General features: G+C 38.0%; 2 protein-coding genes across 2 annotated transcripts in view; one reads left to right on the plus strand and one right to left on the minus strand.

Moving 5' to 3' along the window:
* The window catches only part of LOC143856768 (calmodulin-binding receptor-like cytoplasmic kinase 3), a 29,073-nt gene extending 25,750 nt beyond the window's left edge, over window positions 1-3,323 (plus strand). The window contains exons 6-7 of the mRNA XM_077367042.1: window positions 1,466-1,764; window positions 2,861-3,323. Of these exons, the coding sequence (XP_077223157.1) occupies window positions 1,466-1,764; window positions 2,861-3,079 (518 nt within the window). The 3' untranslated portion in view covers window positions 3,080-3,323. The remainder of the gene's footprint in view (window positions 1-1,465; window positions 1,765-2,860) is intronic.
* Window positions 3,324-7,972: 4,649 nt separating this feature from the next.
* Window positions 7,973-11,012, minus strand: LOC143856575 (two-component response regulator 24-like). Its single transcript, XM_077366838.1, has 3 exons — window positions 10,928-11,012; window positions 9,655-10,025; window positions 7,973-8,390 (listed from the first exon to the last, which is right to left on the minus strand). Exons 2-3 carry the CDS (start codon window positions 9,967-9,969, stop codon window positions 8,217-8,219), a joined length of 489 nt encoding a protein of 162 aa, XP_077222953.1. The 5' UTR covers window positions 9,970-10,025; window positions 10,928-11,012; the 3' UTR covers window positions 7,973-8,216.
* Between the last annotated feature and the right edge of the window lie 5,366 nt (window positions 11,013-16,378).

Here is a 16,378-nt window from a genome sequence, read left to right on the forward strand (position 1 = left end):
GAGGTGCCTCAATTTGATCCTTCATGGTTCTAGACTTATTGTCGAGTTCTCATTCAGGGGGAGACCCGGTTGTGACTTATGTCGCCATTGTGCTACCACAGGGGGAGCTGCTCTTTTTGTTGGCCGTAGATCTCGATGTTGTTCATGGTGGCCTTTATCTTTTGTTTATGCTTTTCATACATAATGTACCACACCAGCTTGAGGATGAGTGTTATACCAAGCTGGATGTGTATGAGCTTATTGTACTTTTTTAGTTGTTGATGTAGTTCTTTGTAGCAAGCTGGAGCTTCATAGTATATACACTCCAGCTTGAGGGGGAGTGTTGAATAACATGTATTAGCGGTAGTTTAGTCATTACTTGTTAGAGAGAGGGTATTGTAGTCATTGTACTTGGTTGCCCTAGTTGTTCCTTATATATACATCATTTTACATGGGAGCTCCCTAGTGGAGACTCTCCATCCTTCACTCTTCTTCTTCCTCTCTTCTCTCTAACCCTAGCTCATTTCTAACAATAAGAATAACTAGTCTTTTTCACACATGTTCTTAGGCACAGCCTGCATTTCCAAATTGCATTCTTTCTTTTTAAAAAATAAAAATAAAAATTTAAAGCATATTTTTTTCGTCTCTCTGTGCATCGCACGGGTGTCCCACTAGCATAATTATACATACCTTGATCTGCTGCATCTGCATAGGTAGATGGATATCGATCTGGGACAAAATAGAAGTAGTGTTTGGATGTCTACAAGATGATCTCCCTCATTGGTATGGTAGGCGCGGTGAACTTCAAATCTAAAAGAAGGGAACTGCAGTTCCTAATGGTTATTAGGTCTCCTTTGGCTTCAACACCATGTATGGACTGAAACTTCACAGACAATACATATTAGTTATTTTACAAAAATGCTCCTGACAGAAAATATAATGACTATGTGTACCTTGTATGTAGAGAAATAACAAGAGATAACAGTAAATCACGTCATTTCACTAGCGTGACTGCCCCTCTACTTCCTATTCTTTCATCCCTTCTTTCTCTTCTGCCCTGTTTGTTTTGGATTTTTGAGAACCGTTTGTGAGTCCAAAACCGATTATTGGACTCAAAATTAAATGGAAATTTGAGTCCATTAATCAGTTTTGGAATAACAATCGGTTCCCAAAATCATTATTCGTTTAATTTTGAGTCCAATAATCGGTTTTGGAATGACAATCGGTTCCCAAATTCATTATTTATTTTCTCTGATTTCCTCCAGTTTCCTTGTCCGAATCAGGTATCACCGCTTCTTTTTTCATACTCTACACATGCGCATGCATGTGTTTTATTTGAACGAATCATCCCACTGAGCTCATTGGAATGGAATTCATACCATGCAACTTACTCTATTTAATTCTATATGTATGTTATGTTATTATTTCTTCTGAGCTACTGATATTTACTTTAAAATGCTCCTACTTGGTTGTAATATTCAAACAGAAAAGCCCATAATCCACCGAGATGTCAAGTCATCAAACATTCTGCTGACGGAGAGCATGAGAGCAAAGGTGGCTGATTTTGGGTTTGCAAGGCTTGCTCCTATGGATGCAGATCAAACTCATATTTCGACCATGGTGAAAGGAACTGCTGGGTACCTCGACCCTGAATACCTCAAGACGTATCAACTCACGCCCAAGAGTGATGTGTTTTCCTTCGGCATTGTGCTCATAGAAATTTTGTCTGGGCGACGCCCAGTAGAGATGAACAGAAGTTCTGATGAAAGGATCACTCTCAGATGGGTAAGAATATATTCCAGAGAGACTAACAGAGGTGTCCTTATTGATTGATATTTCTTTGAACTTTTTTAATATCATGGGTCAGTGAGGCACATCTTAGAGAGCCTTTTGGATACCTCCGAAAGTTAATTGCATATAATCTTTTATGCAAATGGTTTTGAAGTTAAGGCCCGTTCGTTTAGGCCCTGTTTGCTTACGATTATGACAACCGATTGTGAGTGCTAAACCGATTATTAGACTCAAATTTAAACATAATTTTGAGTCCAACAATCTGTTTCGCACTCGCAATTGGTTGTCATAATCTTAAATGAACAGGGCCTTAAGATTATGACAACCGCTTGTGAGTGCTAAACTGATTATTGGACTCAAATTTAAACATAATTGTGAGTCCAATAATCGGTTTGGCACTCACAATCGTTTGTTATAATCTTAAACGAACAGGACCTAAATATAATTATTTTCAAATAACAGCTATACTAGTTTTAGAAATGACAAGTTTGAATGTCTCACAAATAAGGTTAAGTTAAAATGGGGAATGATACCAGCACATCCACGTTTTCATATTTTCACTAACCCATCTTGTCTTTCAGTATTTAAAGAGCTGTCAAAGGTTATTACAGTTCCCAAAAAACTCTCACGAGCCGATTAAAAAAGAAAAGATAAGTTGGTTTATGCAATTATTAAAGGGATTTGCTAGCGTCCATCACAAAAGGCATTTTGTGGATGGCCTGTTGCATGTGAGAGCAGCCACCTCGTGAATGAATACAAAATCTGCTGAAAAGTGAGTCTGTGTGGCTGCTCTCAAATGCAACAGGCCATCCACGGAATGCGTTTTGCGATGGACGCTAGCAAATCCCATTATTAAAACATGGTTGTGCTTCATATCATTTCCCATTAAAATAATGCTATTTGCAAATAAGGACCAATTTTGGTGGCATCCAAAGAGGCCCACAAGACAAGTTTTTATTGTTTTTTGCCCTGAATAAACTGATTTCTTTTATCAGTAAATAAGAGATAGGCTTCAATTTGTATATTCTTTTAGGCAGTGCATTGCTGTTATTCTTATTTGTTTGAGAACTATGCAATTCTGCTGTTTCAGGCCTTTAACAAGTACAATGAAGGCAACACAAAGGATATCTTGGATCCTTCAATGGAGGAAGCCGTGGACGAAGAGACACTCGAAAAGATGCTCGGGTTGGCGTTTCAATGCGCGGCTCCCACGCGGACAGATCGGCCAACCATGAAAGAGGTAGGAGAACAGCTGTGGGGAATAAGGATAGACTATCTTAGAAGTGTCAAGAGAGAGAGGGCAGAGTAAGAATTCACCTCAATTGCCCCATTTCTGAGTGAGATGAGAAAGAACTGTATATTCATGAGCACCTCTTGAAGGGAATCACCTTGTTTCCCTTTTACCTGTTTCCACAAGTTGAGTTTGATTGTAAACAAAGCTTATTTCATTTTTCTTACCATTTGTATTATCCAAAATGTTTTTCTTTTCTTTGCTGAGTAAGATTTTTTAAAAGGAATTGTAGAAATATGTATAGATATGAGATTTTATATCATGTGTGCTTGTGAAGTCCTGAATTTTTTTCGAAAAGTACAGCGGGCCCACTTCAAAGGATGATCCAAATCGTTCATTTGTTGGGCCCCGACGTAAATGGTTGTTTTTTTTTATATATATAATAAAACAATTTAGAGACACTTCCGTGTCAAGATTGTCCCAAACAGCAAGGTTTGAAGGTCCCAACATATCGGCTATCTGGGACCCCTTTGATTCCTATATTTTGTGATATATTGGTTGATATACATTATACAACGATATTTCATACCATGCAAACAGCCCTTGTAAAATGGCCAAGTACACTAATTCTATAACAGACATTCCCAGCCACCGAAGAGTCTATAAAATGATCTTAGGCCAGAAGATTTAGATTTGGATTTAGTTGATATTTTGAACTGGATCAGATCCTCAGATTTTCAAATCAGCTACGACAGTGCAAAAAATTTCGATTTTCAAATCTGTTCTGCGAGACATTATTTGGAAATCAATATTTGTGGCAACTTCCTTCACCGCCGCTGCTCCTCAACGTTGCTCCGGCAATAGCGAGACATCCCTCCCTCCCTCCATCTCTCTCTTTCTATCTCTTAAAACATGAATATGAAGATGATTGATTTATTTTGTATCCAAAACTCAAATCCAAATCAAAATACAAATGCATGAGGTATCCAAACGGGCCCTATCGAATTAGAAGTATATTTCACTAGAGTTTTTATTATGTTAAATTGTGAACCCGTTTACATGAATGTAGAGAAAAAAAATAAAATAGTGGGACCCATATTATTGGGTGATCTAAGCCATTTAAAATATTATGCCTGACTGTGCCCAAAAATATTTCCATAAAATGATCCTGACCCTCTAATCTGTGGAGGTTTCTATATCATCCCGTTCATTTTAAACCTCCAATATTGATTATGAGGGATAGGATCCTATGGAAATGATTTTTTAGGCACTGATTATCCACGCCCGGGCCTAATTTTCTAATGGATTTCATCACTCAATAATGTGGCCCCCACTACTTCTTTACACACTCAGATGTTTGCAAGTTCATCATATAAAAGCTAGTATGTAGCAATACTAGCATTCTTGGCCCATGCTATGCCAATTTTCAGGGACTTGATAAGCCCATTCAGAAATTGGTAACCCCATTTTTATACTAGATAACCCCAATCTCAAAGACTTGAAAACCCCCTTCCAAAACTCTAGTACCTTAGGACAATTTTCAAGGACTGGATAAGCCCATTCTGAAATTGAAAACCCTAATTTTGAGAGTTGTTAACCCCCTTCCAAAGAGTTGATAAACCCCTTCTGCTACAAAACCCCTGTCTATAGCAACTCTTCTAATGGCATCAAAAATTTTTTAGATAAAGAATGCTAGTATTGCTACATACTAGCTTTTATTAGATAAAGAGAAAGATGGTACATTCGTGGGTACAAAACTCATCCCTATCTCGGAACACTTGAGAGAGGGAGATCCAAAACTCAGAATAGACAAAAAAGCAGAGCACTAAACATAAGAGTTCAAACTGCTCAATACTCTTGAGTTACATAATCAACTAGCTTGATGGGAACATGTTGGGCTCTTTGGGAGCGTCTTAGGCAAGGAATGAGGGTGTATTCTTTCTTTGGAACAGTCTGCCATGGTTCACTTTCGAAGTCATCTATTTCCGCGGGTGTTTGAGAATCCCTTGTTGAATTTACTTGGTCCCATTCGGTGTGGGCTTGATTTTGCCTGACATTGGCTTCTTCTTCTAAGTGCTTAAGGACTGAAAAACTATTTACCAGTTGGGTCTTTTGGTGAGGGTCTACAAGAAGCACGTCATTACTTACCTTCTCCACATTTTTTCCTTCGGTTGCAATATCTAATCTACTTTTGTCTTCTTTCCAATGTGGTTAGAATGGGTTCTCTATCATGGAGCTTCTTTTTGTTCACTGGCCTCCATTCTTGAGTAGGAATTTTTTTTCTTGATGTTGATGATTTTTGTGGCATGTGTGGGTCGTGTTGCTAAAGTCTTGACAGTTGCTGCAGTCTTTGGGCGTCCACATATACTCAACTTTTTGAAAGTGAACCCCCATAGAAGTGGTGAGTTTGATGGTATCATGGAGGTTCTTTCGGCACCTATATCCACGCAAAACCTTGCCTAGCTTAGCCTTGATGTCTCTGCAGTAGGGGTATCCATATAGAGGGGCTTCCTGATTTTACTGGCTATGATATTGAGATTGTGGAGTGTCTAGAACTGGAGATGGAGGCCTGGGATTCGAATCCAAATAGGTATCGTCGTTAGGCTTAGACGTTCGGGGGAGATCTCCGGGGACCATCTTTGTAATGTTAAAGGTCTGCCTCCAGAGTTGTGGGTTGTTGTTTCAAAAGCATGAGTGCAATTTTCTGAGTTTGTAAATTTGAAGAAGAAAAATCCATTATTCAAGGCAAAGAGCTGAAGCCCCCCCTCTTAGGCTCCATATCACAGCGAGGCAGTCCCTGAGGCCTATGAAGTAGGGCTTTCGACTTAGGAAGCAGCCAACTAGGTAGCTTACCTATTTCCTTTCAGTCTCCCCTAGACCCTCTTCGCTGAAGATCACTTCTGAGTCTTCCTCTTCCTCCTTTGAAGGGATGTGGTCTAGTTTTGTGTGTAGTTTGTCCCAAGCGAGTGGTTCCTCTCCTTTGGCTGGAAGAGGGTGTTTTAGGGAAGGGGGTGTGAGCATTTCGGTTGTTGCTGAGAATTGATTTCAAAGTAGTTTCCCGATCTGTGCTTCCCATAAAGTCCTCCCATGCAGAATGAATTTTATTTGGGCATCGGGCGATCTGGTGGATTGAGTCTTCTCTGTTTTCTTGCTCGCCCCTAGCTGATGAAACTTTTTCGGGAGTCGTAGTCTTTGGCATGCATGTTTGAGCTCAAATGATAGGCTTGCACAGCACATATTCTACACATCCCCATTTCCAGAATAGTGTTGGAAGGGGAGAATCACTCTTTGTTCCAGCACCTTCACCTGCTAACCTTGAGAGAAAGATTGTAGGCAAGTCAGGCTCTCTGGTGCATCTCAATCGTTGAGCTTCGCATCCATCCTGTGCCTTCACCCTTTGATCCTCTTGTCATCTTTAAATCATTTCTACCAAACGTCTTTAAGCTTCTCTGCAGCTGGTAGGGTATTTTTGTCCCACACGAATTTTAGTAAATGAAGGTTAATTTCCTAGTTAAGTTAAACTAAGTTAAACTAGGGCTCTCCAATACCTACTAAATTAGGACTCTTATTTAGAGTTTATAAATACTCACCCCAACCCAAAATCCTGCAGAAAATCAATGTGGAGAAAATGTTTTTGGGTTTGAGGAAGATCAAGAGGCAAGGGATATTTTGGTGGAGAAATATGAGTGAGAGCAGTATTTCATTCATGCAACATCTGTTTTTGGGAAGTGTTTAATCCTTAATATCTTATTTGGACTTGGATTTTGAATGAAATTCATTCCATTTAATTTCTTATTTGAACTCTAGTGGGGTGACAATCTTATTACTATTTCTCTACTATAAATGATATTTGAGGTCCTTTATTTTTTATTAGGGATCTCCTTTCTATTATATGCTTCTGTTTTTAATTGGTTGTTAAAATTCCCAAAGAAGAATGATATGGAGACACACCTTATAATCTTAATGTTGGCAAGTGTACCAATGTAAGGTTAATTATATTTGTGATGTTCAAAAGGGGTATGATGTCATAGGGCCCACTTCATGGGAAGGGATATGATGTCATTCCTCTGATTTTAGATTTCAAAAAGTACAGTGCGGCCCACTTCATAAGATGATCCAAACCGTCCGTTCATTTGTTGGGCCACAATGTAAACAGGCTCTACCACTTAAATCACTGCATAGGGCATCCTAACCCTCCGATCTGAAGGTGCCCACGGCATTATTTATTGGGTACATCCTGTTTACGTTGTGTCCAAACAAATGAACGGTTTGGATCATCCTATCAAGTGGGCCCTACTAATGGACTTTTTTCGGACTTTCTATAGAATCTCATCATAACATAATGGTCATGGGAGGGCTGCAGTTAGCTAGCCACCTATCTGAAACGAACTTGTCTTCTTAGAAAGCTCATTCACAAAAAGCTATATCAAGGAGAGCTAGCTACTACCAGGAAGACGCATCTCTTTAAGGGAACCTGGCGTGGATGGGGGCTTATAAGAACTTGGGCACCCTCCCCGGCCTTAACAGTTAGCTTTTAAGGGTGAGTTCTACTCATGTCCCGCCAAGTGGTATCAGAGCCGGGGCGTGGCTCTTGAGGATATAGATCTTTTATTTCCCATGTTGCCTCCACGTGAAAGCCTGGGGAGATTGTTGGGGTTCCATGCAAAAGCAACGTGAAAGCAAAGATTTCACATCTGAAGAGAGAACTTGATGTGGATCAGGGGCTTATAAGGACTTGGGCACCCTCTCGTTAATGGCTAGCTTTTTAAAGGGGATCTACCGGAGCCCCAACAATTAGAAGAATGTTTGTCACAACCTTGACATAAGTGAAACTTATAAACGAGAGAGAGAGAGAGAGAGAGAGAGAGAGAGAGAGAGAGAGAGATGTAATTGATACAAGACATTTGTAACAGCCCATCTGAGGTGTAGATGTAATTGATGCAAGACATTTGTAACAGCTCATCTGTGGTGTATAGAAATGGCTAAAAGTCACCAGGAGTAGCCAATACTTCACTTTAAACTTTGCACTCTCATAATAAGCATGTTGGGGAAGTTGTAACAGGAAAAGAAAAATCTTCCCATAGATGTGACAAGATGAAGTTTTGTTTAAACATAAGTTCAGGTATATCCTATAATAAGAAGCAGTTCATAGCAGTGCCAAAGATCACAGCTCTAACAATGGCACTAGTAGTCTGCAAAATAAGGTATACACATTTCAGCGGTTGTCTATTTCTTGGACAAGAGAGATGAGCTTGGCGCGAGTCATAGGCTTCTCATAAAACTCATCAATGCCAGCCTCCATGAACGACTGCTTTTCATCGCTTCGCGAATTCCCACTTACCCCCACTATTTTACTTCGAACACCAATTTCCCTCATAATCCTTGTCGCCTATCACACATACATTAAAAAAAAGCTTCTCATTGATTAAATAAAATAAAAATAGGCTATTGTGTTGGCACCAAGGTTTAAAATTTCGGTTTCGGTACCGGTTTCGGACCAAGGAATTTCGAAATTTCGGTCGAAATCTGGTAAATAACCCGAAATGATTATTTTATTTAATATTAAATTTCGGTAATTTAGGGCAAAATTTCGGTAAAATATTAAATTAATATTAATAAAACAGTTTTTTTTTGTCAAATTTAGGAAAAACCGAAATTCGGAAATTTCAGCCGAAATAAATGACTGATTCGGTTTTGGTCAATTTCGGTGTCGGTCGGATTTCGGTCGAAATTTAAAACCATGGTTGGGACTACCATGTTTTGGTAATGGCATGTCTTTTATTACTTAACAACTTTCAAAGGCTATTAGTTATTACGGTTCCCAAAAGGCAATCAAGAGCTAATTAATAAGGAAAAGACAGGCTGAGTTTGTGCAGTTATTAAAACATGGTAGTGCCAATATTAATAGCCTTAAAATATCAGAAAATGATATTTTAATCTCCTTTCTCAGCTTTTCTACCGGATTTTGTCTGTCTTCTTGTAATGGAGAAGTGAAACCAAAGGAATTGGAAATGCATCCTTTTTCAGAAAAGACAAAGAAAAAAGGGTGGAAATGTTGGAAAATAGGGTTAATATTTTTATTTTCAATGGGAAGAGTTTCTATGTGAAAACAGTCATTTCAACCTCACTTTGTTTGGTCTGATTAAATGCACTAAAGCTGTCAGTCACTATAATTTGGTCTGATGATGCCATAAGTGTATGGTCGAATCCAAATGAAGATCACACCAGCAGGATGAAATGACAGTTTTGTCCCCATAATTTCTAGAAAGAGATTTTTTTGTGCTTATGAAATCCTGAATTTTTCAAAAAGTAGAGTGGGGCCCACTTCATAGGATGATCCAGACCATTCATTTGTCGGGCAACAATATAAATAGGCTGTACTCCAAAAATCATTTTTCATCATATGATCCTAACCCTACGATGTATAAAGGTACTCCACATTGTAGAAACATCTACAGATCGGAGGGTCAGGGTCATTCTACGGAGGGTACAACATATTTCCATTGTTTCCCAACAAATGAACGGTTTGGATCATTCTATGAAGTGGGCTCCAATGTACATTTTGGAAAAATTGGTAACAAATGAACGGTTTGGATCATTCTATGAAGTGGGCTCCAATGTACATTTTTGGGAAAATTGGTAAAATGTGTTACCTGAGGTCCATCCATGACAGGCATCTCCATGTCGATGAGTATTAGATCAAAGATAATCCCAAGGGCACAAAGATTTACGGCCTCCTGCCCATTCTCTGCCTCCTCACTTTTGACACCGAGATTGGTTAAGAGCATTTTGTGGATCTTGCGGTTAACCTTGTTGTCATCCACAACAAGTGCGGTCAACTTGTTCTTCGGTGTATAGCTGCTTAATCCCTGGTTTGGATCTTGTCTAGATGTTGTGGCACCAAGGTCGAGCCCACCCTGACCAATAACAGCGTTTTTCATCTTGTTGGAGCCCCGATTGAATGGCATTTTCAAGAATAAAACCACTCTTCTTTCGTTAATCGTATGCCAACTCAGTTTCTTACCTGCACAATAAAAATGTTAACTTCTCTTCTGCAACATAAAATCTAGAGCTTGGTGGGTTTGAAATTTGAGGTTGTTTCTCCTCGATCACACGACTCTCTCTGCCCAAAAATCATTCTTTCACTCCTTTTTGAAGAGCTAAGATTAAAATCTCTATGCCCATAAAATCTAGCCTTCTGACCTTCTCTATGCATGTATTTTTCTCACTAAAATGCATGTTTTATAATCTCATGCTATTCACAAAAGAGTGAAAGACTAATTTCTGTTAGACGTACTTAGTCACGGCGGATTTGAAATTCTCCATTGAAATTTTCCTAAAAAACAAGGGAACATATTTTTAATTTTGAAAAAGGCCAAGAATTGCAAGCGTTCATCGCAGAAGGCATTTTTGCGGTGGCTGGTTTGTCGCATGTCAGAACACCCACCTCGTGAATGGAGACAAAAGCTGTTGTTGTCTTCATTCACGACGTGGGTGGTCTGACATGCAACAGACTAGCTGTGAAATGCCTTTTGCGATGTACCCTAGCAAACCCCTTTGAAAAATTAGTAATTTCATGGAAAATTGAGTTAGCTGAACATTGTAAAATTCATTTTCCAAGAAAAGTTTTCCTTTGCATCCAAACATGAGATGATGATGATTATGATAATGTAATAATTAAGTAATAAGCTCCTAGATATCTTAACATCAATAGAGAAATACTTCTACTCCATAGAGAGGTACCAAAGAGAGGTATATAAGAATTAATAAGTTACTAAACAAAAGCAGGTTGAAAAAAATGATTAAAATATCATTTCTCTTTCATTAATATGTAGCATAAAGGGAAGAGGTAAAACTAAGTCCCAGTCATCTATGAATATAAAAGAAGCTATAGGGTAATGGTTCTTGCAGGGAGGAGAGGCTTACCTGTGTAGGGTTTGAAGTGGGAGGCTGAAGGAGATGATGTCTGTAGACTTGAAATGAGTTTAAATAGGAATTTGGGTAACACTCTTCTTCTACATCTGGCAAAGCATGCAGCAAAGGGTGGAAAAAATAAAGGAAGATAAGAACTAAAAAGATACGCAGTCAAACACTTGGCCTAAGGGTGGCATATATGGATTTGGTAGATTTTATGAGAAGGTTTGTAGGAACCTGAAGGACACATAGTCTAATACTTAATTTATTTTTTCCCATTTTAGGTTTATTTTCTGAAGCGATATTTGATGAGTATCCTTACCTCTTTGATAACACTCGAAAGACTCAAATCTAGAGAGCATGCTGTGATAAGTTTCGAATCAATATATCCCAGATATTTCTAGACTTTGATTCTTCCAGCCCAAATATCCCTATTATCACATACATGAAAATTTTTTCAAATCTTATAAGTCATATTGAAGAGATCTATCCTTATTTTAGATTAATGAGGCAAGGATTTTAGGTTGCATTTGGATACGTGACAGCTAGAAAAATATTTGTCACATTTTTCTTGTTTTAGAAATAAAAAATCAGGAGAAACATGTTTGGCAAAATCAAGAATCGCTTCTGTCGTCAAAATGAGAAAAAAAAAATAGAAAAAATATTTTGGAAAATATTTTCCATAAAAATGAGTTACCCAAATGCAGGAATCCTTCCAAGAAAATATTTTTCCAAAAAAAATTCATTGCATTCAAACAAGCCTTTAAACAACTATAGTGCATGCCACAACGAGTTGTAGATATTAGTGTCATTTGAATTAGTTAAGACCATGCAAGGAAGCAGGATTCTTCCCTGGGAGGCTTCGATTCCCGCTTCGATTCCCGTTTCGATTCCCGCTTTCGATTCCCGCTCTGGCAACTTTGGTTAAGACTAGTTGAAGTTGCAGCAACACACGCAAGAAAACCCACGGAGGCGTTGGCTCTTCGGCATAAAGTCATAGGTTTGCTCCCTGTTGACGAGTGTTCGAATCCCTCCCCCGACTTACCTGATACACGTGGTGAGTGGGCCATTGCGTGTATCCGTAGGGACTAGTCCTACCCTACTCCCGAAGGGCGTGGGGACATCCTACGTCATCAAAAAAAAAAAAAAAAAACACACACACACACACACAAGAAAATGGAATGAATTGTGTCAAAAATCTGCAATCTAACGACTAGGGGCAATATAAGAAAAACGTGATGAGATAACTGCTTTAAATGTGAACCAAAGGGTATAAAAAAGTTATCAATATACATACTAGAAAACTCTGTAAATAACACAACGAATCGAGTTTGTAAATAATTTTTACTGGTAAATCCTTGCTGTAAAAAAATATTTTCAAATTAGTAAGTGAGTATTAAAATTTAGAAATAATAATTTAAAAAATATATTTCTATAATGTCCCTAAATACTAGATATATTAACATATGTTAGACACTAAGCTTATTGTAATAAAAAATATTTCCTCAATGACTCTAATAGCAAGATGTTTTTGCCCAAAAATACCTATTTTTCATTCGAATGAAAACTTCAACCATTTTTAATTTAAGAAACACAAACTAAACATTTTTCGGCAAACAATTATAATTTTGGAATGTATTATGTGGTATTGTATTTTTGTCAAAAAAATGTTTGATATAGTATTGAGGATTTTTTTAGAAATACTTTTCAAATAGTTAAAATTTTGCGCCATCTCTTTATTTATGATTAATTAAGAAATACTTTATAAAATAGGCATTTATATGCCAAACCCCCCAATTTATAATCTAATAGATGGGGTTCATTTTGAGAATAAATGACTTCAATTGGCTTTGCAAATTTCAAACCTACTATAAAGGAACATGTTGACAGCAAAAGTGGGTAAAAAACTTGAATAGGGTCTTTGAGCTTCATTATAATGGGGCATTTCACTGTGGTTGTGCTATGACGTGCACTAGTTTCTCTTTATCAACTGTGTTATTTTTATCGGATTTTTATTTTGGAAAATGGATTTGCAATGGTGATGTGAATGGAGGCCCTAAGGTATTACGACTAATTCATCTCGGTGTATGTCGTGCTGGTCTAGAGCAGGTTGGATGGGATTGGGATGTTGCCGTGATGGTAAGATAGATATTTTGTAGCGGCCTCTCTGTGTTGAGAAGGTGATTCGAACCTGACATCTTATCGATTAGGTTTCTATATTTGAGGTCAAGTATATATAGATGGTTAGAATTACTAGAGGGTTTGTTGTGTGCCATTGGTTTGACTACTTTAGTGTTAGGCAAGTTGAGAATTAACTCAAAATATAATGAGTGATTTTGTAATTCGGATAACTAGTGGCACTACTATAATAAAGCAAAGAGGGAGGATTACTTATAAACCCTTGGATAAGTGTAGAGATTATAGGTGCCATTTTGGTATTACCAATAATTCTAATCTGAGTGAGATTGGATTATTGGTTCTCTCTCTCTCTCTCTCTCTCTCTCTCTCTCTCTCTCTATATATATATATATATATATATATATATATATATATATATATATATATATATATGAGGAAAGGGTTCCTGCTAACGTTAGCAGCTAAGCTTAGCTGCTAACGTTAGCGTAAAACAAGGTGGGCCCACATTGTTTGGAGGTCCAAAGCATTCATTTGAAAGACCCCTTAATGGATAGGGTGTCCACCAAAAATCAGCTCCATTGGATCATCTTAGGATGTCCATTTGTGGGGTGAAAAAATGGGCAGATTAGTGGACAAACAGTATATGTCCATTTTCACCCCCACAAATGGACATCCTATGATGATCCAATGGAGCTGAATTTTGGTACACACCTCATCCATGATGGGGCCTTTCAAATGAATGCTTAGGATCACCTCAACAATGTGGCCCCACCCTTGTTTTATGCTAACGTTAGCAGCTAAGCTAGCTGCTAACGTTAGTAGGAACCATTTTCTATATGTATATGTATGTGTGTGTGTGTGTGTGTGTGTGTGGGGGGGGGGGGGGGGTGGTTAAAGGGCTCTTTTTGCATATACAGAGAAATCAAGAAACCCTAATCCCCCCATCTTCTTCTCTCTCTCTAACAGCTCTACTTCCATTCTTGAACTCAAGCGTCCACTTTATCGGATTGAGATTTAACGGGCGTCAAGTTACAACCACCTAGGAGGTGTATGTACAAAACCCTTCAGCATTTTCGATCATCTTCCATCTCATCAATCGTAGTTTCGATTGCAGCTTTGGAGTGATTACATGTCTAGTTCAATGATTCAGTGGACGGAATTTTTTTTTAAATTCAACTTCCACAGATATCACTTCACCTCCAATGGAGGTGTCACGATCCTCGCATGGAGTGACATGTGGACGCCTCATGGTTGTACTATTTCTCACCAATGTATAAGATTTGGCTCATCGGCGTGATAATTCACGTGATGTGATGTAATTCCTCTAGCTCTCTTGAGTTTTATCCATGATTATTTTTGAATTATCTTATGTGTTTTTAATTTTCATGGCCCAGATAGGCAACCAAGAGAGGGGGTTAAATTCGTGCTTTTAGAAAACTATTTATCTTTTCAAGATTAGTTAGAAAATTAAAGCAAAGAATAAATTCTAGTTAAGAACTAAGGTTCAGTTAATAAATTTAATCAATTAAGTAGATTCTAACAATTGAGAGCATTTGAAAGGAGATATGCAAAGATCGATGAATCACAAATGCAAACCAATATATATATAGATAAACATAAAGTATAGAAAATAAAGAGGTGATCGAGAGAAAGAGAAGGAGAGTAAGGAAGATGTGTACCCGGTATTTTTATAGTGGTTCAGTCCAAACCCAGACCTACATCCACTCCACCAAAATCACTTGGTGGCTTTCACTAGATATCTTCATTCACGGTGACAACAAACCATATCTTCATTCACGGTGACAACAAACCACGTACAATGCATACAATCTCTTCAAGCTCTCTTCACGAGCTTTTAGCTCTCTCCACGAGCTTTTACACCCGGGTTGATCAGTGCCGCGCTCACCAAGCCAAGGCTTTATCCCCAAGCCTTAAAATTCTGAGGTTGATACGGTGACCTGTCACCAATACAATGAAAGAAGAATAAAAGAAAAAAAGAATGCCTCTCGAATAGAAAAATATACAAGATCAAGCTCGTCTCTCACATACAAATGTAATACAAGAACTCCCTATGAAGATTTCCTCAAGAGAATAACAAATCAAGGCCCAAAAGTGAGGTATTGAATGAATAAAGATGTTCCAAGTGTAAGTTGGCATTCAATAGTGTGTCTAAATGCTTCCCGAGCATGTTCTTATATAGGAATAAGAAATATAGCCGCTTGAGATCTTCAAGGAGTGATTTTGGTCCAATAGGATTCAAGAAACAACTAGCCGTTATAAAAAATTTGTAAAAAGAAAAACGACTAGACGTCTGTTAAACTCTCTATTAACTCTGATGTTAACAGAATTCTGTGCATAGTTTGTGCTTCATTGTCGTTGAATTTAAAACCCTATAAAAACTGTAAGGAGATTTTCTAAAAATCCTATTTTATCGTCAAGTTTTGGCACATTTGGGCTATTTAGAAAAACTAGTTTCTTCTCCTTATGATGTGTTTTAGTTCGTTTTAGTTTAGGCCTTGACTTGCATACTAGGGAAGAACTCCTTCAATACATTCTGGAAAATGTAAAAATTTTGCTCATGGTTGCGCAACCTTTGGAAATCTTCAAAGATCTTCATGACTTCATCCCGACCTTAGCTTCAAGACATCTTCTATTTTTGGCTCCGGCTTAAGCCATAGATTCCAAGTTGTAAGCTTCTTGCCTTCAATGCTTCACTCTGCTTCGAGTCTGAGACACACATAAGCATCATAGAAGCATTAGTATAACAGCATAATGAGATATATCATATTAGGTTTGTTATCTTCAAAATAAGGCTAGGGAAAGTGACCGAGCATGAACCCTTTGGCTAACAAATTTCTTTCCTTAGATTTAACAATTTCAGTTAACCCGTGAGAGTGTGGCTCTTTGGCGTAAAGTCATGGGTATGCTCCCCAGTGACGAGCGTTCAAATCCCCCTTGTTCAACCGATGCGCGTGGTCTACCGGGTGCCTGCGTGCATCCCTAGGGACTAGTCCCGCCCCACGAAGTGGGGTGGGGATACCCTATGGCATAAAAAAAACAAAAAAATAAAATAAAATTTCAGTTCGTCGAATTAATTTTTTGTTGTTGTTGATGATGAATTTCAGCTTTGAACTAAAATTCTAATAAACAAGTCCATAAACCGTGCAAATCACTCCACTTTTTCTTTGAAATTCCTACATTTTATAGATCCGATCGTATATCTCCAGATCTAGATATTTTTTAATATTGTCTACTAGTCTACATTAGATTTAGTATACAGTTGATAAGTTATCTACACACTAGCTTAAAATACATTGGAGGCCC

Source organism: Tasmannia lanceolata, unplaced genomic scaffold, assembly GCF_043159265.1.
Source record: "Tasmannia lanceolata isolate RefF3 unplaced genomic scaffold, GAP_Taslan_0.1 ptg000023l, whole genome shotgun sequence".
In the NCBI taxonomy this organism is placed as follows: Eukaryota; Viridiplantae; Streptophyta; class Magnoliopsida; order Canellales; family Winteraceae; genus Tasmannia; species Tasmannia lanceolata.

Coding starts and splice junctions, on each gene's coding strand:
- LOC143856575 (XM_077366838.1), bottom strand. CDS start 9,969: ATGCCATTCAATCGGGGCTCCAACAAGATGAAAAACGCTGTTATTGGT. Junction 8,391..9,654: donor CTGTCATGGATGGACCTCAG/GTAACACATTTT, acceptor TATGTGTGATAG/GCGACAAGGATTATGAGGGA.